General features: G+C 45.6%; 1 protein-coding gene across 1 annotated transcript in view; it reads right to left on the bottom strand.

The window, feature by feature from the left end:
* LOC126334983 (39S ribosomal protein L2, mitochondrial) overlaps nt 1-27,344 on the bottom strand; it is a 49,092-nt gene that overhangs the window by 7,645 nt on the left and 14,103 nt on the right. Inside the window, exon 3 of the mRNA XM_049997783.1 lies at nt 8,251-8,463. Coding sequence (XP_049853740.1) covers nt 8,251-8,463 — 213 coding nt within the window. The remainder of the gene's footprint in view (nt 1-8,250; nt 8,464-27,344) is intronic.

Raw genomic sequence — 27,344 nt, 5'->3', positions numbered from 1 at the left:
GCTTGCAGGACAGTGAGTGTTGTGATTGTTCAGAAGCCACAGAGAAGTGATCATACCAAGGCCAAGGATTTGAAACCAATCAGTTTGGTCTTCATTCTTAATATGTTCGAAAAACTGGTTAATGTGTATGCTACGGAAAAGAGGCTAACTAAGGTTACTCTACATGTACACCAACTTGCATATCTACCATGTGAAACAAAACTTCTCCAACTTGTTGGGATGATGGAAAAAGAACTACACCTTTACAAAATTGCCCTCTGCATCTTCCTGGCTGCTGCTTGTAGCAATACAACTTTCAAATCCATGGTTAGAGCTGTAGCAGAAGAGCATGGCATTGAGACGACCATATGTAGGTGGGTTAAGACAAAGCTGAGTAAGTAAAGGTAGAAATCAATATGATTAATGAAAAACTGGTGATCAACACCATCAGAAAGTGTCCACAAGGAGGAGTTTTGTACACACTACCATGGAACCCAGTGGTGAATGAACTCATTGAAGAACTTAACACTAGAGGCTACTTTTGCCAAGGATACGCAGACGACTTCATCATAGTAATATATGCCAAATTTCCTAATACTGACAGAACTACAGCACAATGTTCATTGATCATTGTGCAAAACTGGTGCAGGAAAGAAGACCCAAGTGTCAGCCCCAAGAAAACTGTTTTAGTACCATTCACAAGGGAGCAAATCCAGCACACATTTTGGTGCCTTAAACTTTTTGATGAAACTTTACCTATAGAGGGGGTAGTGAAGTATTTAGGGGTAACCCTGGATGTGAAAATATTATGGGTTTCTTACATAAAGAATGTGTGTTCTGAGGTGAAAGGTACTGTTATGAGTATTAGAAGAGCCTGGGGATATAACCAGAGAGTAAACCACACAAGTACAAGGGGGATTTGAGCAAAGTCCGAGAGATGGCACCACTGGCATGTATCAAGGTCATGTTTAGTTAGTAGTGTCTTTGGAAAAAACGCACACCAAGTTTCAGCCATATTGGTCTGTTTGTTTTTGGCATTCGTGTGGATCAAGGAAATTGAGTGATTGTCACAAAATGGATGATGAATAATTTCATGCAGTGATTAAACATTACTTTATGAAAGGCAAAATGCCTCATGAGACTAAAGAGAAGCTTGATAAACATTACAGTGACTCTGCACCTTTGATCAGAATAGTTTATAAGTTGTTTCAAATTTTCGGAGTGGCCATATGGGCACAAGTGATGCTGAACGTTCTGGACGCCATGGGGAGGTTACGACTCCAGAAGTCATTGATAAAATCAATGATATGCTGACAGATGACAGAAGAGTTAAGGTGCATGAGATTGCTAGTGATGTGGGCATCTCAAATGAATGGGTACATAATATTTTGCATAAACATTTGGAACATGAGAAAGCTATCCGTTAGATGGCTTCCGCGATTGCTCATGCTTGACCAAAAATGGAATTGTGTGAAGTATTGCAAGGATGGTTTGCAGCTGTTCAGGAAGAATCCGCAGGACTTTAAGCATCGTTTCATCACTGAGGATGAAACATGGACACATTACTCCTGAGACCAAACAAAAATCTAAACAATGGGTTACCAAGGGAGAATATGCACCAAGAAAGATGAAGACCAGTCCTTCGGCCAGAAAGGTTATGGTGACTGTGTTTTGGGATTTGCAAAGGATAATCCTCATTGACTATCTGGAAAAGGGTAAAACTATTACAGGTGCATATTATTCATCATTATTGGACTGTTTCAAAATCGATCTCCAAGAAAAATGCTGGTGATTGGACTGCAAAAAAGTCTTTTTCCATCATGACAATGCACCAGCACACACCTCAGCAGTTGTGGTCACAAAATTAATGGAAACAGGATTCCATCTCGTTTCAAATCCCCCCTATTCTCCAGACTTGGCTCCCTCGGACTACTATTTGTTCTCCAATTTGAAGAAATGGTTGGCGGGACAAAGATTTTATTCAAACGCGGAGGTGATTGCAGCAACTAATAGCTATTTTGCAGACTTGGACAATTCCTATTATTCAGAAGGGATCAACAAATTAGAACAGAATTGGATGAAGTGTATAAGTCTAAAAGGAGACTATGTTGAAAAATAAAAAAAGTTTTGCCCCAAGCACGTAAGTAGTTTTTATTTTTGCATGGACTTTTCAAATGCCCCTTGTATATACAAGATATATACCACTATAATTAGCTCTATGACAGTTTATGGAGTTACAGAATGGTGGAACAAAGTAAAACAGAGGGTGATTGCTGCGGAGCTTATCAAGGTGCACAGAGATTGGACTGCTTAACCACAACAGGCAGGATTAGCAGCACATCCAGTGCTGGAATGGAGACCACGCTGGACATACCGCATTACACCTGGGGAGGCAGTGCCACACAGGCTAAAAACTAGAAATAACTGGATAACCTTAGGATATCCTGAATCCCATACCACTTTAGGGACCGTGGTGAATACAGGATTGGTCGGGGGAATGGCGAGTGCTTCAAAAAACATTCAAGGAAGCAGTGAAAGAATGAACCACAACACAATGGAGGAGACATAATCCATTTTACTAATAGGTCAAAAGCAGATGAAGGTACTGAGGCTGCAGTGTAAGGGGTACAGCCTAGAATGGAGGGAGTGGTCTTCCTAGCAAGTCTAGCCACAGTATTCCCGCTGGAAATATCTGTAATCAGAGTGTGTACAGAGAAGAATTTGCACACACACTATGAAGATTGTAGCATCTACATTTATTCAGACAGTCAAGCAGACCTGAAATCTTCTTCGTCTCCTGCAATAAGACCAAAAATCATTGTAGAATGCCATGAAACCTTTGTGAGACTAGGGGAAAGCAACAGGGTAATCTTGCTGTGGGTCCCTGGTCAGTCAGGAATCAATGGCGATGGACACGCTAATAGGCTAGCCAGGACAGGTGCGATGACTCCATTTTTTGGACCAGAATTTGTCCTAACAATTACTAAGGTGGTGGTTAAATCAAAACTATGAAACTGAATCAGAGAGCAGCATGTAGACTATTCAACCATGACCTGAAAACAAAAACATGGCAAGCCATTGATGCCAAAGCCATGTTTTAAGAGTATTTCTGTACTCCTGGACTTGAATAGTAGGCACATCAAACTTACGGTAGGACTCATGACAGGCCATAGGAACTTAAGAAACACCTGCACATGAAGGGTATAGAGAAAGAAGCCTCTGTGAGTAGGCTGTGTGGTAAGGGTGATGAAACAGCACCACATCTAATCTTCCAATGCAAAGTGTTGGAGACATCAAAAGATACATAATATTCGGGTCATGAAGTCCTGAAGAAACTGTGTCTAATAAAGAACTAGGACACAGGGCCTACTACTACTCTTTAGAGGTACTGTAGTTGGAGTGATGAACGATGGTGGTAGAGTTTCTTGTTCAGCACACCCTCGCGTTCAGCAGTTTTCTGAGTACTCTGGTCTGAATGCCACAGCTAATACGAGCATTAAACACGATAGTTGTGAGTTGTTCAGTGAATTTATATTTCACTTGTTGCAAGAGCTGTCATTGCTGATAGTGGTAGTAAGTAATATATTCTGCATAAGCAAGCGTGAGACATAATTTGCAGGATATCCTTCAAGTGGAAAGCATGCGCATGCGCGTACTGTGCCTGTCGCTTGGAATCGTCAATGATACCATTCCCATCCGTGCCTCGACATGTGAAAGCTGCCATCGTTTGTGGGTCGGACTATAGTTGGCTTTACTAGATCTATAGGGAGTGAAACTGCACAATAAGTCCAGTTTCAGTGCAGGCAATAGTGGGCTAGGACCACTGTTATTTTTATACTTATATGGATATGGTGTCTGTTCCTTCGGACATGTCCAAAAGAACAGACACCATTGATGACCTGCAGCTGTCTAGAACGAAATTAGAATTATATTAATACCTTCAGCTGCTGACAGGCATTGATATATATCAACGGGGACAGGTGAAAATGTTTGCCCCAACCGGGACACAACCCCAGGATCTCCTGCTTACATGGACCTGGTTGGAGCACACATTTTCACCTGTCCCCATTGATATATATCAATACCCGTCAGCAGCTGAAAGTATTAATATAATTCTAATTACTGTTATTTTTATCTCACTTATAAATCAGATCACTCCATACTAGAAGCAAGTAGATCTGAGATGGATGACAATAATGCAATTATCCTAATAAAAAAGCTGTTCCAAACTTTTATGACCCGTCTAATTAAAGATAAAATACATTCACCCCGTGCAATCTTCTGCAGACAGCCCACTTCACTATTTTGTGAATATTCTCCTTTTAACTGGCATGATCAACAACTGGTTTAATCAAAAGGAGCAAAGTCTGTCATTGCCTAACTTTGGTGGGAGCCTGCCTAACTTTGGTGGGAGCCTGAGCGGAAGTCTTTCTTCTCTCACAGCACTGATGGAACAACATGTAATAGGGAAAAAAATGAGCTGCTGCAATATGGTAAGTTGTTGCTTTGCACTTCTTACACTCAAGGCAAGGAAATGAAAACTGGAAGAGTTCTGCCACATATATAAAAATTATGTCAGATTTGGAAAGTTATTAGTGTTAAAACACTGGTTACAGGTCAAAGACTAAGAAATGTTTTCCAGGAGCTGCAACTGTCAATTAATAACATATTCAACATTTTTTGGAAAAATTATGTCACGGTTGTGTTCATGGTATTCGCTAGTGAAATGAAGTATGTCCAGATGCTTCACTCTTGACCAAGCTACTCCTGCATTGACTCATTTTAGTAATTACTAGCTGTGTGAGAAGAACAGAACACAGACAGTTTCCAGGACAGGTTTGGGGAAATATTACCAGCTAAATGGGGAAAATTACCACATGTTGTTACGGTAAGTATTTGACACATAAGAAACATTAAGGGCACAGAGTATGCTGTCTCCTGTATTAAAAGCTAAAGCATTTGTATTTACAAGGACTTGTGATGTTGATGCTGCTTGTTGTGGTATCCAAAACTGAAAAGATACAGCTCCACCAAAGCTTTTACATTTAGTAGCAGATGATTATGATGTTGATGAAAGCAAGGGAAACACTTGACTGTTCACACAAAAAGAAAGGCAAAGTCTGTGGCGCAGGCCTGTGACTGTGATACTGGCCTGACTGCAATCCTCCTTTGCTGTGCTACTAGGAGAGGAAGGGTGGTGGGCCCACTGCCCAGGCCACCTTTGATCCCTGTAAAAGAACCCCAATATTTATTTGATAGCTGGCCAAGTGGGCCTAGGGTCATCCTGGAGAGACTGGAATGAGGAAACTGCCTCCTCATACACGGGATCAAACTTGAGACATCTTGGGCAGGAGTGAAGTGCACAACCCAACAGACCACCACGGGCAACATACGTATACTTAAATTTTCAAAAAATTGTCAAAGAAAGGGAAATTCCATTCCTGCAACATTCAAATCAAAGAAACGTGCTTGTGAAAGTAGTGGCCAATAATATGATCAGACATTTGATTCCTGGATTTCATAGTTTAAACAACCATGCCCTTGACTACATCACGTTAAATAACTTTACAAAGAATAAAAATACATAAATGACACTAAATGTATAACTTTGTACAAAAGGACGAAAAAGTGTTGATATGTGCTGCATCTTCTTATAAAACAATAATTGGCAAATAAAGAAATTTTTGTATTATTTCATAAAATGCTGACATATTCCCTAGCTACCACCCCCTTCCACTTTCTCATTACTGATGTGTGTGAGACAAAATTAATTATGGTCAATATGCTTTTGTGATAATAATGAGCAATTGTTTATTTATCTCCTTAGTGAGTGACAGTATGAAACAGGCTTAGTAGCATTTTTGCCTTTTTTGTATGTAAAAATGCCTATAAATGCTTTAGTTTATCATTTGTGGACTTTTTCTGTAAAAAAAAAAATGGAAAATCCAGGGTGGAATACATAAGAGTTTGTGAATGTCATGTTTTTTGTCTTCAAAGAAAATTACTATCCTCATTATACAGGGCAGTCAGGAACAGTGAAAAGCTTGTAAGAGTGTTGCAGGATAGGTTGCACTGAGAAATATTTATTAAGAAAAATATTTTATACTTTGAGCAGTTAGACTTAATTAGCATTGAAGTTAGCCAATAAAGCCATTGTACACACAAATTCAAACAGACCACCACATATAATTAAAGTCAGTTGTTCTCGTAGTGCAGATGAAATAACAAGCACCATTGGCTTGACTCTTACTACCATTCCATGTCCAATTTTTGTGTTGCTCTCTTGTTACGTTTCAGGTAACCAATCAAAGAGTGCATTTGACAACAGAGCAGATGAAAGCACAAGAGCCATTGGCTTGACTCTTGCTACCGTCTCATGTCCAATTTTTGTGTTTCTCTCTAAGAGTAAACTCATATTTGCAAGGAGGACATGTCGTAAGTGTGTAAAGCTTGATATTACAGATACTTTGCCTTTAAAGATATAGGTTCTGACAATGGAATGACTCACATCTATTATGACACTTTGATGTTTTAGAAACTAAAGCAACAGAGCATACAGTACATGCTTATTCATGTCTATCCTTCGTTACACAGCAACTGAGGTGGCAAGTCTAACACAGGTGCAGTTTGCTAGCAAACTCAACCATGATGTCAAGGTATGCATGATGAGGCTGTTTTCTAGGTGACATGGCGTCAATACCATCATACTTAAACCAAAGAGCTCCAAAGACACAAAAATCTTACTGTTGTAACCTTACAACCTGCTCTTGACCAAACAAATTCTGACTTCACATTTACACCCCAGCCAGCAAGACAAGAGATCTTGGTAAAATAAGTTAGATGCACATTTTAGATTGGAATACTACTAGTAGAGAAACACTGAAAATACAAAAATCTAAAAATGGGGGATCTTATAACAGGCTGGAGGCACAGCTGATACCAAAGTATTCTCATTTTATGTAGTCATTGTTTGGTCTGATGCCATCAGTGATCAGCAAAGTGAAAATGTTTTATGGTTGTACGAAACTACATCTCAAACAATAATAAACAATTTTTTAATACTTTTAAAATGACTGTAGTTACAAAACGGAGACAGGCAAAGCAAAAGACTACTATACATTTGAGCTTTTGGCCAAAAGGCCTTCTTCTCAAGTAAGAAACACACACACACACACACACAGTGTTTCTTTTGTGTGTGTGTGTGTGTGTGTGTGTGTGTGTGTGTGTGTGTGTGTGTGTGTGTGTGTGTGTTTTCATTTTGTACTTTAGAGAAGGCCCATTGGCCAGAAGCTCAAATGTATAGCAGTCTTTTTGTTGCACCAGTCCATGAGTCAGTTTCTCCTCTATATCGTGAGTAACAATCTATCCTTTTCATAATGTTATAGTTAATCTCATAACTACTATACATATGCAGTTACATGTGCAGACAGAAAAACATTACAAAGCAATGTTAATTAAGGAGACAGAAAAGTCGCACACATCAGCCTCAAGAAGTGAAATAAACTGTGTAATGATGTCTTGGTACACAGCACTGTTGACAGTAGTTTCAAAGGAAATTTGGCTCACTATTCGACGAAGTGATATGGCACATTACACTCAAATTTTCTGATAGTACACGGAGTTTTCATGAAAGACATGTTGATTTTCAATTAGCCAAACTTTTGGTGTTGAGTATTAGCTTATCCACTAAAGGGAAACCATGTCTTACCGGGGAGAAAACATGGTACAATTCTGTGACTCAATGTACATCAACAAATGACCATGCTTTCCATTATGTGATGACTTGAATTACAGCATACTAAGAACACGGTTTGCATGAAATTTTAATATCTGAAACATTTTCTTAGCACAATCTTATGAAATTTGAGATTAGACATTAATGCCAATTAATCTCATTGTTGCTGAATTATTCGTCACTGTGGTATCTGGACATTTCCTACGAAATGCACATACAACACATGTATGTGAACAACTGAGAAAATAGCATTGAGCAACAAAAAGTTGTTTGGGGAAACAATTTGTTTACCAAGCAATGAATGTGCAATAACACAGATGTCATTTGATCTGTAACTGTTATGTTGCTGTCTTTGTTGTCAGTTATACCCGCACTGCTATCTAGCAGTGGCTGACCGCATGAATCCAATGCTACTCCTATTTACAGTCAAATTTATTTTCATGTATGCGACTTTTCAAACATACTGTAGAACCAGCTCTTGTATACAGTTTGTACTACTCATTATTTAAGCACAAGAAACAATACCATTAACATACCAACAGTAGCCATGCATTCTTGAGCAAGAGAGACTTCTCGTTTTGATGGCAGCTGTATAATTACTCTATCACCTGTTTTTCGTAAAACTGTTGCATATGTTCCAGCAGCATGAACAAAAAATCCACCCAAACCAGGGTATTTTTCCACACAATGAACTTGTGTGCCTACTTGCAATGCACCAAGGGGATATGCATCGCCTTCATTTGCTCGAACTGTAGAAATTAAAACCACATTAGTAAAATATCACTAGGCCATCAGTATTCTAGTCTTTGTTATTACAATGAAAAGTTATTACAATATATTCATAAAAAAATAGTACATGCTGTCAAATTTAAGATAGTAAAATATAGGTCAGAAACATGAAACACACTCAGAATGCTATTGGTGCTGCTGTTTGCAGGCTCTCGGCAATGGGAGTCATTATAGTTAGAAATAGTAAAGTTCATGTTGTTTACTGAACTGAGTATTAAGGCGTATCTTCTCCTCTCAACACAGGTTAGAAAATCTGAATTTTTCAGTATTTATTTTAAGATATTAAAAACCAAAACATTTGACACCTATATTTGTACTCCATTAGCCAATGTACAATGTGTATTGGAGGCTACGTACTATACTACATTCACACATACACACACTTCCTAGTCAATTCACAGGTGGTAAGAAAAGAGTATTATGGTTTAACATCTCATTAACTACAAGCTCATTACAGAGAGAGCAGAAGCCCAGGTTGGCAAGGAAAGGGAAGAAAATAGGCCTTGTCTTTATCAAAGGAATCAGACTGGTATTTGCCTGAAGTGATACAGGGAAATCATGGAAAACATAAATCTGGGTAGGAATTTCAACCACCATCCTCCAAAATGTAAATCCACTGTGCTAACCACTGCACTACCTCACTCAGTTATGAGGATGTTATATGGGAAGAAAGATTTTCAACAATCCTCTGTAATCACATGGGATTTCTCTAGTTTTGTGATGAACACTATGCAAATTATATGTCAGAGGAAGTTATAAGTTTTTGTATCACTACCTGTAATTTGAACAGCATTTTTACAAAACTTCTTTACTGACTAAATGAACCTGTGATGAATATATTAAAAACAAAGATTCCAAGACTTACCAAGCGGGAAAGCGCCGGCAGACGGGCACAATGAACAAAACACACAAACACACACACAGAATTACTAGCTTTCGCAAGCGATGGTTGCTTCTTCAGGAAGGAGAGGGAAAGACGAAAGGATGTGGGTTTTAAGGGAGAGGGTAAGGAGTCATTCCAATCCCGGGAGCGGAAAGACTTCCCTTAGGGGGAAAAAAAGGACAAGTGTACACTCGTGCACGCGCACGCGCGCGCACACACACACACACACACACACACACACACACACACACACACAGAGACACATATCCATCCGCACATACACAGACACAAGCAGACATATTTAAAGGCAAAGAGTAAGGGCAGAGATGTCAGTCGAGGCGCAGTACAGAGGCAAAGAAGTTGTTGAAAGACAGGTGAGGTACGAGCGGTGGCAACTTGAAATTAGCAGGCCTCAACCTCCGCTAATTTCAAGTTGCTGCCGCTCATACCTCACCTGTCTTTCAACAACTTCTTTGGCTCTGTACTTCCGCCTCGACTGACATCTCTGCCCTTACTCTTTGCCTTTAAATATGTCTGCTTGTGTGTGTGTGTGCGTGTGTGTGCGTGTGTGTGCGTGTGTGTGCGTGTGTGTGCGTGTGTGTGCGCGCGCGCGCGAGTGTACACTTGTCTTTTTTTTCCCCCTAAGGAAGTCTTTCCGCTCCCGGGATTGGAATGACTCCTTACCCTCTCCCTTAAAACCCACATCCTTTCGTCTTTCCCTCTCCTTGCTGAAGAAGCAACCATCAGTTGCGAAAGCTAGTAATTCTGTGTGTGTGTTTGTGTGTGTGTTTTGTTCATTGTGCCTGTCTGCCGGCGCTTTCCCGCTTGGTAAGTCTTGGAATCTTTATTTTTAATATATTTTTCCCATATGGATGAACCTGTGATGAAGTACACAGCTTTTCTTTAAATTTTCTCTCTCACCTTCTTTGATCCAATTTTGCATGGGCAAAAGACCATCAAATATACTCAAGAAATGGTCAAACAAGGGTTCTACTATTTTAACTTAGTAGCCTGTTACCCTGCTTTTTCCCACAGCTAGATTTATGTGGTAATTCTACTTTAATTTACTCAGTCAAATACTCCCAGAGACATGAAGATTGTGACTGATTCCACTGACCCATACACAATGGCCCAGCCAAAAGTCCTTTTATTTATGCAGATTACATTTACTGTATTTATGTTGGATGTCCACACCCCCAACCACTGATCATCTTTAAGATTGTCTCCATTTCATAAATACACTCCTGGAAATGGAAAAAAGAACACATTGACACCGGTGTGTCAGACCCACCATACTTGCTCCGGACGCTGCGAGAGGGCTGTACAAGCAATGATCACACGCACGGCACAGCGGACACACCAGGAACCTCGGTGTTGGCCGTCGAATGGTGCTAGCTGCGCAGCATTTGTACACCACCGCAGTCAGTGTCAGCCAATTTGCCGTGGCATACGGAGCTCCATCGCACTCTTTAACACTAGTAGCATGCCGCGACAGCGTGGACGTGAACCGTATGTGCAGTTGACGGACTTTCAGCGAGGGCGTATAGTGGGCATGCGGGAGGCCGGGTGGACGTACCACCGAATTGCTCAACACGTGGGGCGTGAGGTCTCCACAGTACATCGATGTTGTCGCCAGTGATCGGCGGAAGGTGCACGTGCCCGTCGAACTGGGACCGGACCGCAGCGACGCACGGATGCACGCCAAGACCATAGGATCCTACGCAGTGCCGTAGGGGACCGCACCGCCACTTCCCAGCAAATTAGGGACACTGTTGCTCCTGGGGTATCGGCTTGGATCATTCACAACCGTCTCCATGAAGCTGGGCTACGGTCCCGCACACCGTTAGGCCGTCTTCCGCTCATGCCCCAACATCGTGCAGCCCGCCTCCAGTGGTGTCGCGACAGGCGTGAATGGAGGGACAAATGGAGACGTGTCGTCTTCAGCGATGAGAGTCGCTTCTGCCTTGGTGCCAATGATGGTCGTATGCGTGTTTGGCGCCGTGCAGGTGAGCGCCACAAGCAGGACTGCATACGACCGAGGCACAAAGGGCCAACACCCGGCATCATGGTGTGGGGAGCGATCTCCTACACTGGCCGTACACCTCTGGTGATCGTCGAGGGGACACTGAATAGTGCACGGTACATCCAAACCGTCATCGAACCCATCGTTCTACCATTCCTAGACCGGCAAGGGAGCTTGCTGTTCCAACAGGACAAAGCACATCCGCATGTATCCCGTGCCACCCAATGTGCTCCAGAAGGTGTAAGTCAACTACCCTGGCCAGCAAGATCTCCGGATCTGTCCCCCATTGAGCATGTTTGGGACTGGATGAAGCGTCGTCTCACGCGGTCTGCATGTCCAGCACGAACGCTGGTCCAACTGAGGCGCCAGGTGGAAATGGCATAGCAAGCCGTTCCACAGGACTACATCCAGCATCTCTACGATCGTCTCCATGGGAGAATAGTAGCCTGCATTGCTGCGAAAGGTGGATATACACTGTACTAGTGCCGACATTGTTGCATGCTCTGTTGCCTGTGTCTATGTGCCTGTGGTTCTGTCAGTGTGATCATGTGATGTATCTGACCCCAGGAATGTGTCAATAAAGTTTCCCCTTCCTGGGACAATGAATTCACGGTGTTCTTATTTCAATTTCCAGGAGTGTATTTCCTTAATTTCACCTCCCTGTAATTTCATCATCATCTGCAAACAGTCTCAGAGCATCAAATACAATATGTGCCTTGTCATTTATAAACAATGTGGACAGTAGTGGTACTACAAAACAACCTTGTATACAGGAAATTATTTTCACTTCTGACATGACCTCCTGATTAAGAACAACGTACTATTTGTCAGGACACCTTCTTTGGAATCACATGGCTGTTGTGATGTTTGATCTATACACATTCTGTTTATTTTTAAGTGTGAAATTGTGTTGAAAGCCTTCTGAAATACAGGAAATGGTGTTATCAATCTGAGCTCCACTATCTACTGTCTTTTAGCTATCATAAGCAAACAAAGCAAGCCGGGTTTCACGACTGCTGCTTATGGAAATCATCTTGATTCTTAAAGATGTGTTATTAGATTTCCAGATTGGAGTGATGGAATGAAAGGGTCCAAACTACAGCATTCCATCTTATATGTGCCAGGATGGGAAGAGTCTGCAGAGAGGAAGAATACAGAAAGCAAATCCTGAGGAACCCAACTGCAACTGAGAACCAAGAGAGAGAAGCAAGTAAAAGTGAGAGAGGGGTAAAAGGATGAAGGTGGATGAGTTGTCTCATCAAGAAAGCAGCTGAAGACCCCCGGAACATGTTATGTGATGGGAGGTGCACACTTTGCATCCAACCAGTGTTTCCCAACTCTCCATTACCACACAAAAACTGACAACATAGACGAGTTGATAAAATCTCAGGAAAGAGAACAACAATGACAAGACAGTAAATCAACAACAGATGTAAGAGAATAAGAAGAATTAAAAAGGTGGGAATGGCAGGAGCCAAGCTATCCCACCAAGCTACAGCAGCCATGGGCCCACCTGGATAGCTAGCAACGGGGAAGCCTTCCAATCCCTCAAGCACCCCATGAGGCCAATGTGCCCTACCTTACAAAGAAGAGAAAAACTAAGACCAGATTAGCAACTTTGGTGTTGCCTCCTAGCACAAGAGGCAGCATGTCAGCAAGTTTAAGGTTTCACCTTAAGATGGCCAAATTTGGGCCATCCAGAGAGATGGGCAACCATCAGACAGGTACTACACCAACAGTGGAATGGATCGTAGGATGTGGCCATGGGTCAGCCAAATGTGCCCAATGCCAAGTCAAAAAATAATGGTAGACTCACTGTGAGAAGCATGGAGAGAAGATGGCAACATAATTGTGGACCTCTTCATTGCTCGCAGTTTGATCAGATACACTAGGGGACAACAATCCATATTCCAAGCCTAGAACAACTGATGGAGTAGGGTCAACTGAAGGTCTGGTTCTGGCACCACCACCTCCAAAGTCAGCATCCTGGTAGCATGATCATTTCCTGGATTCCAATATAACCAGGGGTCTAGACAAAGCCAACCACAGTCCAGCTTGATGGAAATCTGATTGGTTGGTTGGGTGTGGGATTGAAGGGACCAGACTGCTAAGGTCATCGGTCCCTTGTTCCACGATAAAATCACACGAAATAAAAACTGTCAGTCGTTAAAAACGGAGAACTGAGAGAAGGGACGACACAATACAAGAAAGGCAGACAAAGACCAGACAAACGGAACTAAAAACGCACCGAGTGTGAAGGTGGTTGGCCGACCATGAAAATAAGGAAAAGCCAACCACCAAATGACATTAAAACCCACAGTTTAAAACCACAGGCCAAAGGCCCAAGTCAATACAGGAAATAGAAGGACAAACACTCAAATCATACGATAAAAACCCCCTGCCCGAATAAAACTCAACACGAGGTCCACCATAGCATCGTCATCACATAAAAGGGCAGGGAGGGTATCAGGCAGCGCAAACGTCTGCCTGAGTCCTGTTAAAAGCGGGCAGTCCACCAAAATGTGGACCACCGTCAGAGCTGCCCCGCAGCGACATAGCGGTGGGTCCTCCCGGCGCAACAAATGGCCGTGCGTCAGCCACGTGTGGCCAACGCGCAGCCGGCAGAGGACGACAGAGTCCTTCCGAGAGGCCCGCATGGAGGAGCGCCACACACGGGTCGTCTCCTTCACCGCCCGAAGTTTGTTGGGCGTGGGCAGGGTGCGCCACTCGTCACCCCAGGCACCAAGCACTTTCTGGCGCAAAAGCGACAGGAGATCACACTCCATAAGGCCGAGTTCCAGAGCCGGTGAACTCACTGCCTGTTTAGCCAGCGTGTCAACCCGCTCATTGCCCGGGATGCCGACATGACCTGGGGTCCAAACAAAGACCACGGAGCGGCCGCAACGGGCAAGAGCATGGAGCGACTCGTGGATGGCCATCACCAGACGGGAACGAGGAAAGCACTGGTCAAGAGCTCGTAAACCACTCAGGGAGTCACTACAGATGACAAAGGACTCACCTGAGCGGGAGCGGATATACTCTAGGGCGCGATAGATGGCAACCAACTCGGCAGTGTATACACTGTTCCCGGGTGCCAGCGACCGTTGCTCACAATGATCCTCTAGAGTAAGAGCGTAACCAGTGCGACCAGAGACCATCGAACCATCGGTATAGGTCACGGCAGATCCGGGAAACTCGGCAAGGAGAGCAACAAAGCGGCGGCGGAGGGCCGGAGGAGGGACCGAGTCTTTCGGACTCTGTGCCAAATCCAGCCGAATGCATGGTCGGCGCACACACCAAGGGGGCAGACGGAGGATTGGCCCGGAAAACAGGCGGGAGAGGAAAAAACTCAATCCCACACAGTAGAGCCCGGATGCGAACCGCGATCGTACACCCTGACCGGGGCCGCCTGTCTGGAAGATGGACGATCGAGTGCGGGAACAGGAGACGGTAGTTGGGATGCCCTGGTAAGCTACAAACGTGGGCAGCATAAGCGGCCAGAAGTCGGTCACGCCGGATCCGCAATGGAGGAACACCAGCCTCCACAAGTAAGCTGTCAACAGGGCTTGTCCGAAATGCTCCTGTGGCGAGTCGGATCCCGCAGTGATGGATGGGATCCAGCAATTGCAACGCTGATGGCGACGCCGAACCATAAGCCACACACCCATAATCAAGGCGGGACTGGATCAGCGCTTGATACAGCCGGAGAAGGGTGGACCGATCGGCACCCCATCCGGTGTGGCTAAGGCAACGGAGAGCGTTTAAATGCCGCCAGCATGTTTGTTTAAGCTGCCTAATATGAGGCAGCCAAGTCAATCGGGCATCAAATACCAGTCCCAAGAACCGATGCGTCTCTACCACAGCAAGAGGTTCACCGTCAAGGTAAAGCCGTGGCTCAGGGTGAACCGTGCGACGCCGGCAGAAATGCACAACGCAGGTCTTAGCGGCCGAAAACTGGAAGCCGTGCGCTACAGCCCACGACTGCGCCTTGCGGATAGCGCCCTGCAGCTGGCGCTCAGCAACTGCAATGCCAGCGGAGCTGTAGTAGAGGCAGAAATCGTCTGCATACAACGAAGCTGCGACGGACGATCCCACCGCCTCAGCGAGCCCATTGATCGCAATTAAAAACAGGGAGACACTGAGGACAGACCCCTGTGGGACCCCGTTCTCCTGGACCCGGGAGGAACTATGGGATGCAGCAACTTGCACGCGGAAGGAACGAGGCGACAGAAAATTCTGAATAAAAATCGGGAGCGGGCCCCTAAGACCCCACCCATGAAGTGTGGCCAGGATGTGATATCGCCAAGTCGTATAGTACGCCTTCCGCATGTCGAAGAAGACGGCAACCAGATGTTGGCGGCGTGCAAAGGCTGTACGGATGGCAGACTCTAGGGAGACCAGATTATCGACGGCAGAGCGGCCTTTGCGGAACCCACCCTGAGACGGAGCCAGAAGGCCTCGAGACTCGAGGAGCCAACTCAACCTCCGGCTCACCATACGTTCTAGCAACTTGCAAAGAATGTTGGTGAGGCTTATGGGGCGGTAGCTGTCCACCTCCAGCGGGTTTTTGCCAGGTTTCAACACGGGGAGGACGATGCTTTCTCGCCATTGAGACGGGAACAACCCCTCAACCCAGATGCGGTTGAAAACATCTAGGAGGCGTTGCTGGCAATTCACAGAGAGGTGTTTCAGCATCTGGCTGTGGATGCGGTCTGGCCCAGGAGCCGTATCAGGGCAAGCAGATAGGGCACTCTGGAATTCCCAGTCGCTGAAAGGAGCATTGTACGACTCCGCGTGGCGCGTGTGAAAGGAAAGCCTCCAACTTTCCAACCGCTCTTTCCGGGAGCGGAAGGCCAGTGGGTAATTCGTAGATGCGGAACACTGAGCAAAATGCGCTGCTAACCAGTCCGCAATCGTGTCGGAGTCAGTACACACCACTCCATTCAGCGAAAGCCCAGGGACAGAGACAGGCGGCCGATAGCCATGGAGTCGCCTAATCTTAGCCCAAACCTGCGATGCAGAGGTACGGACGCCAATGGTGGAAACATACCGTTCCCAGCACTCCTGTTTCCGTTGGCGAATAAGGCGTCGGGCACGGGCACGGAGCTGTTTAAAAACGATGAGGTTCTCCAAGGACGGGTGCCGCTTATGGCGTTGAAGAGCCCGCCGGCGATCTCTAATCGCCTCTGCGATCTCGGGCGCCCACCAAGGCACAGTCCTCCTCCGAGGGGACCCGGATGAACAGGGAATCGCAGATGCCGCCGCAGAAACGATGCCGGTGGTGACCGACTGAACCACCGCATCAATGGTGTCAGGGGAAGGAGGTGCGATAGTGGCGAGAGAGGAGAACAAGCCCCAATCAGCCTTATTCAGAGCCCATCTGGAGGGGCGTTCAGAAGAGTGACGCTGTGGTAGTGACAGAAAGATGGGGAAATGGTCACTACCACATAAGTCGTCATGGACACTCCAGTGGATGGATGGTGAAAGTCCGGGGCTGCAGATAGAAAGGTCGATGGCCGAAAATGTGCCATGGACGACGCTGAAATGTGTCGGCTCTCCCGTGTTTAAGGGGCAGAGGTCAAGCTGCGAGAGAAGAGTCTCGACATCTCTACCCCGGCCAGTAATCGCGGCGCTACCCCACAGGGGGTTATGGGCGTTAAAGTCGCCCAGTAACACAAAAGGAGGAGGCAGTTGTGCTATCAATGCAGCCAACACATGACGCGAGACATCACCATCTGGCGGAAGATACAAACTGCAGACAGTAATAGGCTGAGGCGACCACATCCTTACAGCGACAGCGTGTGAAGAGGTACACATTCGCTGTAGACAGAGTTAAGGATGAAGACGCAGACTCCACCAGATACCCTATCATAAGCTGCCCGGTTCCTGTAATAACCCCGATACCCACGTAGGGCAGGGGTCCGCATTGCCGGAAACCAAGTTTCCTGTAGGGCAATGCAGAGGAAAGGGTGACTGCTGATGAGTTGGCGAAGCTCAGCAAGGTGGTGGAAAAAAGCGCTGCAGTTCCACTGGAGTATTGCTTTGTCCATGTCCGAAAAAGGCGCGAAGGGGCCGAGGAGGCAGATCACGCCACTGGGTCACCTGCTGCCACCGATGGAGGACCAGTACAATCTGCTTCCATGGCGTCTGGGGGTCCGGCGAGATCCAGGTCCTCAGCGGACGCCCGGATCTCCACCTTATCCCCGGACGCAGAGCCTGTAGGGAGCAGTGGGGTGGATGCCACCGCGTGGTCCTTGGCCTTAGAGGTCTTCTTCTTCGTCTTGTCTCTCTGGTCCTTGGGTTTCATTGGCTGGGAGGGCTCCAGCGAGTCAGTCTCCGGGACGGAGGAGGAGCGGGAAGCCCTGCGATCAGCCGCTGGTCTGCTTTTCTTCCATTGGCTGACGTCACCCTTCCCAGAGGCGGAAACCTGGGAAGGAAGGGACCCAAGGGACCCTTTCCGTGCTATTCGAGCAGGGGAAGTTTGAGGCTTCCCCAGCTTAGAAGTGGGGACTGATGTCCCCGATGGTTGGGGGGTTGCTGCTCCTGAGGCAGGTAGTGCAGGAGCAGCAGGGAGTGAAGTGCCCCCCACCATCAAGGGGGCAGGTGTAGCATTCCGGCTCTGAGAGGTGGCAGTCTGAGGGAGAGCCAATGGGGCCATAACAGTAGTAGCCGCGGCGTAAGAGGCAGTCATTCGAACAGGATGGAGGCGTTCGAACTTCTGCCTGGCCTCAGTGTATGTCAGGCGGTCCAGGGTCTTATACTCCATGATTTTGCGCTCTTTCTGGTAGATTCTGCAGTCCGGCGAGCAAAGTGAGTGGTGCTCTCCGCAGTTTACACAGATGGGAGGCGGAGCACATGGAGTATTGGGATGTGATGGGCGTCCACAATCTCGACATGTGAGGCTGGAAGTACAGCAGGAAGACATATGCCCGAACTTCCAGCACTTAAAGCACCGCATCGGGGGAGGGATATAGGGCTTGACGTCACAACGATAGACCATCACCTTGACCTTCTCAGGTAAAGTATCACCCTCGAAGGCCAAGATGAAGGCACCGGTGGCAACCTGCTTATCCCTTGGACCACGATGTACGCGCCGGACGAAGTGAACACCTCGCCGCTCTAAATGGGCGCGAAGCTCGTCATCGGACTGCAATAGAAGGTCCCGATGGAATATTATGCCCTGGACCATATTAAGACTCTTATGGGGCGTGATTGTAACCGGAACATCCCCCAGCTTGTTACAATCGAGTAACCGGCGGGACTGGGCGGAGGACGCCGATTTGATCAAAACCGAGCCCGAGCGCATTTTGGACAAGCCCTCCACCTCCCCGAACTTGTCCTCTAAGTGCTCGACGAAGAACTGAGGCTTCATGGATGTAAAGGATTCACCATCAGCTCTCGTACACACCAGGTAGCGGGGCGAGTATGGTTCGCTGGCATCCTTAGTCTTTCGTTCCTCCCATGGTGTAGCCAGGGAGGGGAACGATTTGGGGTCATATGTAGTTGCGTTGTATTGAGCCCTGGAACGCTTAGAGACTGCTGGCGGCTGGCCACCAGTAAGAGATGATGTACCACGCTTCATTGCGGGTCATCCGCCCTGATGCCACCTACTCCGACCAAGGGCCCTCCCCACGGGCGCCACCCAGCCTCAGCAACGACCACCTGGCAGGATGGCCATTGCCGGGAGTCCCAATGCCCCAAGGAGATAGGCATCTACTCCTTGGCATACGTGGGGAGTTAACGGCGCTGGCATCAGCAGAGCGATCCCTGTGTAGTCAGGGGGCTACAACCAACAGGGTACATGGCGGCCCCACCACAACGGACTGGCTACCGTGCTGGATTTTAGGTGATGTAGTCCAATATCGTCATTGGCGCATAAAGCGACACAGCATAGCAGACTGCAAGAAACCGCACCCAAGAACAAATCCACGCCCAAGAGATGGTAGGTGAGCGGGACTGCTAAGCGATGACGACAAACCTGGCTAGAGATGGTAATGCTTGATGGACACATCGCTCCTTGTAAGGCGCCCTTCCCCAATCGGCTCGCTCTTCGGAAAATTTAGAAGGATGGAGGTCAAACCCGTTAGGGGACCATCTCACAAGGCCAAAACGTTTCAGACTCCTTTTAGTCACCTCTTACAACAGGCACGAATACTGTGGGCCTATTCTTACCCCCGAACCCACAGGGGGCGATAGAAATCTGAGAGAATATCTTTCACATCCATGACCAACTGATGTAAAGGTTAGCATTGGTCGACAGAGTGAACATCGTTCAGGGAGTCACTGGCAATTAGTCTCACTGGTGCAAGAACGAACGTGACTGGGGGTCTCAAGCGATGGCCACCAATTTTAAAATGAATACACTTCATCCATTTGGCAGGGAACACTGTTCACTGCACCTTGCATGACTGCAGGCAAAACCATTTCATCTGTTGAGCATAGGCCCATCATTGTATACCACTTCTGAACCCAGTAAAGCATCAAGGATGACCAGGCACTGGCAGAAAAAAACCATTGGGTCAACAGTCTTTCAGTCCAAAGAATGAGTTGATACAGATGCAAGGACTAGGTATGCACTATGGGCGCATACACAGTTGATCTCTGATGAGAGGTGACAGTGAGGGAGTTGGAGTTCAGAGCAGACACAGTATGTGAACTGTGATTGTGACTCCAGTCCTGGGTCTCTATTGTGGGAGGTGGATCTCCCTACCACGAAAAAGGACACAGTAGGGAAGTGGCGAATGTGTGTTGCAAAGCTGAGCAGCTGCAGTGGAGGACGTCAGCCTGTGTGTGTAGGCTGTTCACAGAGTTGTGCTAAATGACGCCTGTCATAAGCCAGACCCCACATGGTGTATATAGAGCCAGCCATATAGCAGGCTCCCATAATCAAGCAGGCCAGGATCACAGCTTTGTAAAGTTACAAAAGTGTAGAACAGTCTGCACCACAGCTTGTGTTACTGAAGCAGAGAAAAGTATAAGTTGTGACCAGCACGTTCATTTAGGTAGGTGAAGATGGAAAAGGCACATGTCTTGGCAGCTGAAAACCAAAAGCCACAGGTGACTGCCCAGGACTTTGTGTTTTGTATGGCACCCTGCAACTGGCATTGAGCAGCACCCACACTGTAGAGCAATAGTAAATGCAAAATTCATCAGCATACAGGGAGTGTGACACTGTAGACACCACAGCTGCAGCTAGACCATTGACAGCAACTAAAAAAGGGGCACACTCAATACAGAGCGCTGTGGGTCCCCATTCGCTTGTATATGTGAGGTGCACAGCATAAAATTCCAACTTGAAGTCGGAAAATACAGTGCAACGAGGAATGTAGGGTAAGAAGGATGTGATGATGTCATTTGATGTCATAAGACTTCAGCACGTCAAAAAAGACAGCGGTTTGTCGTGGCACAATGCAAAAGACGATTGGATGTCAGACTCCAAGCAGACCAAATTGTCAGCAGTAGAAAGGCTTTGGCAAAAACCAACCTCGATGGAGCCAAAAAACCCCGAGACTTAAGGTACCAACAAAGCCTCAGCTCACCACACATTCAAGCAACTTCCAGAAAACGTTAAGACTAACTGGGCAATAGCTGTCCACATCAAGGGAGTGTTTACCCAGTTTCAGTACTGGGATTCTCATGCTTTGTTGCCACTGAGATGGGTACTCTCACCCACACCTCAGATAAGGTTGAAAATGGCAAGGATGTGACCTTGACAATCCACCAATAGGTGTTTCATAATTTGGCTGTGGATGCAATCTAGCCTTGGAGCTGTGCCACTGCAAAGGGCTATGGCACTGAAGAATTCCCACTCACTGAACAGAGCATTGTATGGCCTAAGGTGATGTATTGGGAAAGGTGAGCAAATTCGCTCTACTTGCTGTTTGAGGACATGAAGTATAGGCTGATAATTCTCAGACCCAAAGGCCCAAACAAAATGCAGAGCAAAATGTTCAGTGACAGCATTGGGCTGCTGTAGACAACACCAATCAGGGAGACACCAGGTACACCTGCTGGGGACTAGTGTCCATAGAGGCATTGTACTTTCACCCAAACCTGTGAAGGAGGGGTACGCAGTTGAACAGTAGTTAACACACCATTCCCAGCACTCTTGTTTGTGTTGTTTTGTTAGGCAGTGGACCTGGGCATGGCATCATTTAAAAGTGAATGAGATTCTCCATCAATGGATGTCATGTATGGCATTAAGAGAGCACATCTACAACCCCTAAGAGCCAGGACAATTTCTGATGCTCACCAAAGTACTGTCTTCCGACCGGTATCCCAAGGAATAGGAGATCACCAAATCTGCTGACGACAGAATGGCTGCAGTTGTGCTCTAGACAGCCACCATGATACTCTTGACAGGGTACTAAAGGCGATGGCGATGGCAAAGGCATCCCAGTCAGTATTGTTGAGAGCCCATCTGGGTGGACGCCCAGGCAAGTGATGCTGAGCGAGAGACAGGATGATCAGAGAATGGCGAGAGACAGGATGATCAGAGAATGACAACTGCATCACAGGTCATCACTGACTGGTATTACAAAGACAGAAATCCATCTCAACAATAAAGTTTCAGTAGCTTTACTATGGAGGTCGTAGTTCCACCCCAGGAAGGGTTGTGATCATTGAAGTCACAAAAATGATGAACGGTACAGGGAGATGAGAAATCTGTGCAGACAACACTGTCTGAGACACTTCGCTATTCAGAGGGATGCACACTTTACAGGCGGTAAAATCCACAGGCGTCCTCACATGAAGACCCAGAGCTTCCAAAGTCGTGTCAAGTGGCACATGTTTGCTTCAGACAGAGTCCAGAACATATGTGTAAACTCCAACTGATGCTCTGTTGTAATCAACTTAGTTTTTAAAATGACCCCAATAAATGCACAGTATAGGGATTTGCAGTGCTGGAAACCAAGTTTCCTAGAGAGCAATGCAGAAAGTGGGGTAAACATAAGACACATTGCCAGGTAGTGGTAAAAACCACTATAGTTCCACTCGAGGATAACTCTGTTGGTATCCTGTGGGGGTGTGAAGAGACCAAGTAGGCGGGTCTTGCCCTAGGATCACTTACTGCCACCAGTTGTGAGGATATACCATCAACACACACTGATTTTGAATCAGGCCATGTAGGGGGATCCAGTGCCATAGGTGCCATCGGGAACTCCTCCTCAGGTACTGATTTGGAATATGTGGGGTCTGGTGATATGGGGATCATCAGAATCTTCTTTGTCTTCGAGGACTTCTTTTTGTCTCTCTTCTCCTTTGATGTTCATGATGGCTTGTCTGCCCTAGTTTCATTGACAGGGAAGGAGCACGAAGCTCTATGACAAGCAACCTGTGGCTCCTTCAGCCACTCGTTGGTATCTTATTGCAGGTCAGCAGAATCCTGGGAGGGGAGCTTCCTGAGGAACTCCTTCCTGATAAGGAATGCCAGAGGAGGCTGTTGCTTCTCTGGTTGGGAATGGGGATCGACACTCCATGAATGGGAAGTCAATGCTCCCAAAGTGCATACGGGGAAACAGGAGGAGAAGGGCCCCCAACCACCAGGGGAGCAGGTATAGTTGAGGAGCCCCAAGGGCCTGATGTGAAAGACACAAAGGTCAGGGGGTTCTGTCACCACAGAGGATGACATCACTGTAGCTGTAGCAGACATCGTAATCATATATACAGGATGCAAATGATCATATTTCTTTATGGCCCCCTCATACATGAGTTGGTCAAGTGGAGGATCTTGTTTGTATTCTTGGAGCTTTTTTCTCTTTGGAAGACAGTGCAGTCCAGTGAACAGGGGGGAGTGACATGCCCCCACGGCTGACAGAGAGAGGGTGGGAGGAGGGGGGGGGGGGGGGGCATTTGTGTGCAACTGATGTAGTCCCTGCAGACATGACTGGCATTACAATGTGAAGACACATGCATGGTTGAGGGAACATGCAGTTTCACGTCACATCGGCATTCCATCAGCTTGATGTTTTTAGACAATGAGTCATCTTCAAAGGCCAAGATGAAGACCCCAGTATCGACCCCTATTGTCCTTTGGTCGCCACTGTACATGACAGATGAAACACATCCTGTCACTCCAAATTAGCATGTACCTCGTCATCTGTCTGTAAAAGGAAGTTTTGGTGGAAGATGATACCTTGCACCATATTGAGATTGTTACTGAGTGATACATAAATGTCACCCAGCTTGTCACACACAAGCAGCACCCACAACTGTGTAGGGCATGCCATTTTAATCAGAACTGAACCACTTCTCATTTTCGAAATTGCTGCTAGTTCTCCTAACCTGTTTTCAGCATGTACAACAAAAAACAATGGCTTTTTATTAAATAAGGAATCTACATCAGTCCTAAAGCAAACTGAGTATTGTGATGTGTACTTCTGTTCTTGCTTCTTAACCCTACATTCCTCCCACAGCGTAGTCAGGGAAGGAAATGCTGTGGGGTTTTATCACTTCACACTGTGCTAGTGCTTTCCTTTAGATAGTGACTGTGTGGGTAGCAATGGAACAAAGGTCGATCCACTTCATCTGCATAGGGATCCCACGAGCCACTAGAGAAACAAATGTCAACCCAGAGATAGCCCCACATGCTTGAGCAAGCCTTACACAAATTGGGGGACAGAAGGTACCGCACAGGTTGCCCACTAGTGACTGTTTTATCTCAACACGCATTCACTTTATCAGCATATAGTACCGGTTGTGTGTGTGTGTGTGTGTGTGTGTGTGTGTGTGTGTGTGTGTGTGTGTGTGTGTGTGTGTGTGTGTGTGTGGGCACGCACGCGCGCGCGTACGCGTCTTCCTTGGCATCTCAGCAATGAAGCCAAGGCCCCCGTTCTCTAAAACACACAACGTTCCGCCAACACATCTAACAATGGTCCCTGAAGTATACCCAGATTTTATCATAGAAAAGGTCTGGCAGCATTGGCCAGTCTGGGAAACCCGGAATCGCCATACCCATACCCAACCACTGCTGGTGGAGTTCCCTGCGAAAAACACAGCCCTCAGTTCCAATTTTTAGAGAGAGAGAGAGAGAGAGAGAGAGAGAGAGAGAGAGAGAGATGAATGCCCAAAATTATAAACCATATCCAAGCATAACCAGCACCAAGAAGACTACCCAGTGGAAGAGCTGAGAAAAGAAAAAAATGGACTTTCAGCATAGAAAGGGGAATAGCACTGTGAGGGCGGGGGCCCCATTTTAGCCAAGCACATATTCACAAAAGAGGCGTGAGCCTCCTGGGGAGGTAGATTTCTGGAAAAGTTATACACAAGTACAAGACACATTTCAGAGTTCCACAACATATTAACATCATTTACATAGACTGCTGACCATACAATGAAGATGTCAGAAAGTAAACTTCAAACGTGACTGCAAAGTGGTCAAAATTTGCACCAAGTTTCATAATGAGGACCTGCTGCAAGATGGTTAGTGTCAGCTCACCAATCTCAGTGTACAAGTCTTGGATGACCCATATTTCTAATACCCTCATGATGGACTGTACCTATTAGTTTCAAGCATGAAGGTTGTGTAAATCCACATGTTCTGCAGCCATGATCATTATCATACTCTCTCACCAAATTAAATCTTAGAAGAAATACCAATTTATTTTCGATGATGGTGGTGACCAAAAAATACAGCAGCCTCTCAAGGTTAACTACCGAGGCCCTTGAGTGCAGGGCACATGTACTTAAATTATAATGAGAATGATTAAAATTTATGTGAAGGGAGAGGATGTTTGAATGCTTGCTTTCTTCATGACTAATTTTGTCATCCGTGGGGTAATAACACTTCCCCTCATTGAAAAGGAAGTTAATGAAATATTTCAGAAAGCCAACAGATGGTTCAAGACAAATGAATAATCAATAAATTTCGACAAGACTCAGTATACACAATTCAGTAATTCTCATAGAGTGCCATAACCTAAATTCTAAGTTTTCAGAAGTACAGATACAATACAATCTAATTGTAAAACCCACTGTCTAGAGATAATGAAGCATTTAGTTCATCTATGTATGCAGGGCATATGATTTCTGACACATGGGATTTAAAAACTAAGAATCTAGTTTATTCTTCATATTTCAGCCTGCTAAAGAGTTATGGAATCATTTTGGGGGAAATTAATAATACAGAAACATAGTTATAATAATTATGTCTAGTGTTGGTTTTTAGAGCATTCTGCTGTGATCTTTCAAAATACTTTACATTTTTGGCAACTGCTTCACAATATAAATGCAGTTTGATAATGCTGTAGTATAAAAACCTTTCATAAATCATGTAATCACACTGGACATCTCAATGGATCAATCAATATACAAGGGTAATCCCAAAAGTAAGGTCCAGTATTTTTTTTTTTTTTTTTTTTTTTTTTTTGTAAGCACATAGGCATGTTTATTTCTACAACGGTTTACATCAGTTTACAACTTGAACATTTAGCTATTTTTTGACATAATCACCATTTCTGCTGATGCATTTTAAACACTGTGGCAGTTTTTGTATGCCCATGTCATACCAGCTCACTGCAATGCTGTTCAGAAATTTATGAGCCTCTTCTTTCACCTTGTCATCAGAGCTGAATCGCTTTCCGGCCAAATGTTCTTTTAACCTAGAGAACAGGTGATAGTCACTGTGCACCAAGTCAGGACTATGGGGTGGGTGATTATGTTCCACCAAAACTGTTGCAGGAGAGCAATGGTTTGCCAAGCGATGTGTGGGCAAGGGTTGTCATGGAGAATGTGTATGCCCTTGCTCAACATTTCTCTTCTCCAGTTCTGAATTGCCCGTTTGAGTTTTTTCAGAGTCTCACAGTACCTGTCAGCGTTAATTGTGGTTCCAGCGATTCAGCTCCAATGACGAGGTGAAAGAAGAAATTCATAACTTTCTGTATATCATGGCGGCGAGCTGGTATTACATAGCATACAAAAACTGCCGTAGCATCTACAAAAATGCATCAACAGAAATGGTGATTATGACGAAAAATAGCTAACTGTTCAAGCTGTAAACTGATGTAAGCCATTGTAGAAATAAACAGGTCTATGTAATTATAAAAAAAATTGACCTTACTTTTGGGATTACCCTCATAATTATGCACACACCAGGTAAGGTCACTAGGGATGGTGTGAAAGGATACACCTGCTGGCACCGGGTCACATGGTAAAACACCAGTGCCAGATTTAATAGCTGCTGAGGACTGCTAGGGTCTCATTTGTACACCAGCCGGTGTTCAATAAAGTACTCTCTCCAGTATATCTATTGATGACAGCACTGCACTATTTGGTTTTCTCCTTGATTGTGATTTGGACTTTACTGTTACCCATAGATGACATTTGGGTAATGCATAGATTTGCCTGACTGTCAAATGTGGGGCTGTCATTATTTGTCATTCCATTGATCGTTGTGCTCTCAGTGAATGAACTCACAGCATATGGGTGCACCATGAGCATAGTACATATTCCAGTGTTTCCCTGTCGAAACAGTGTTATCCAGTGTTGACATGTGAGTTATTCAACAGACTGACCGTGAGGTATCCACCTCAAGAAGTATTGTTTTGTGTAATTCGAGAAGACCCAGAAATGATTACTTTCCATGGTTCAATTGTAAATAACATTTGTTTAATAAAATTTGGGTTGTTGACGAATCAAACTTATAACAGTGGCGACAACACCCCGTAACAGAGGTAAGGAATGAGGAGGTTCTCTGCAAAATCTCAGAGGAAAGTAATATAGGAAAAACACTAACAAGAAGAAGGGACACCATAGCAGGACATTTGTTATGACATAGGGGAAAAACATCCCTGGCGCTAGAGGAAGCTGTAGAGGGTAAAACTGTAGAGGAAGACAGAGATTGAAATAAAAGCAAAGAAGGGAAAGCTGAAAGGAGTATACAGAGGGTCTGTAAAATGGCTCAGTACTTGAGGGCCAATTTATAAAAATGGAAGAGG

This window comes from Schistocerca gregaria, chromosome 2, assembly GCF_023897955.1.
Source record: "Schistocerca gregaria isolate iqSchGreg1 chromosome 2, iqSchGreg1.2, whole genome shotgun sequence".
Taxonomy (NCBI): Eukaryota; Metazoa; Arthropoda; class Insecta; order Orthoptera; family Acrididae; genus Schistocerca; species Schistocerca gregaria.
The sequence above is the reverse complement of the archived record's forward strand: the minus strand, read 5'-3'. Positions and strand labels throughout refer to the sequence as shown.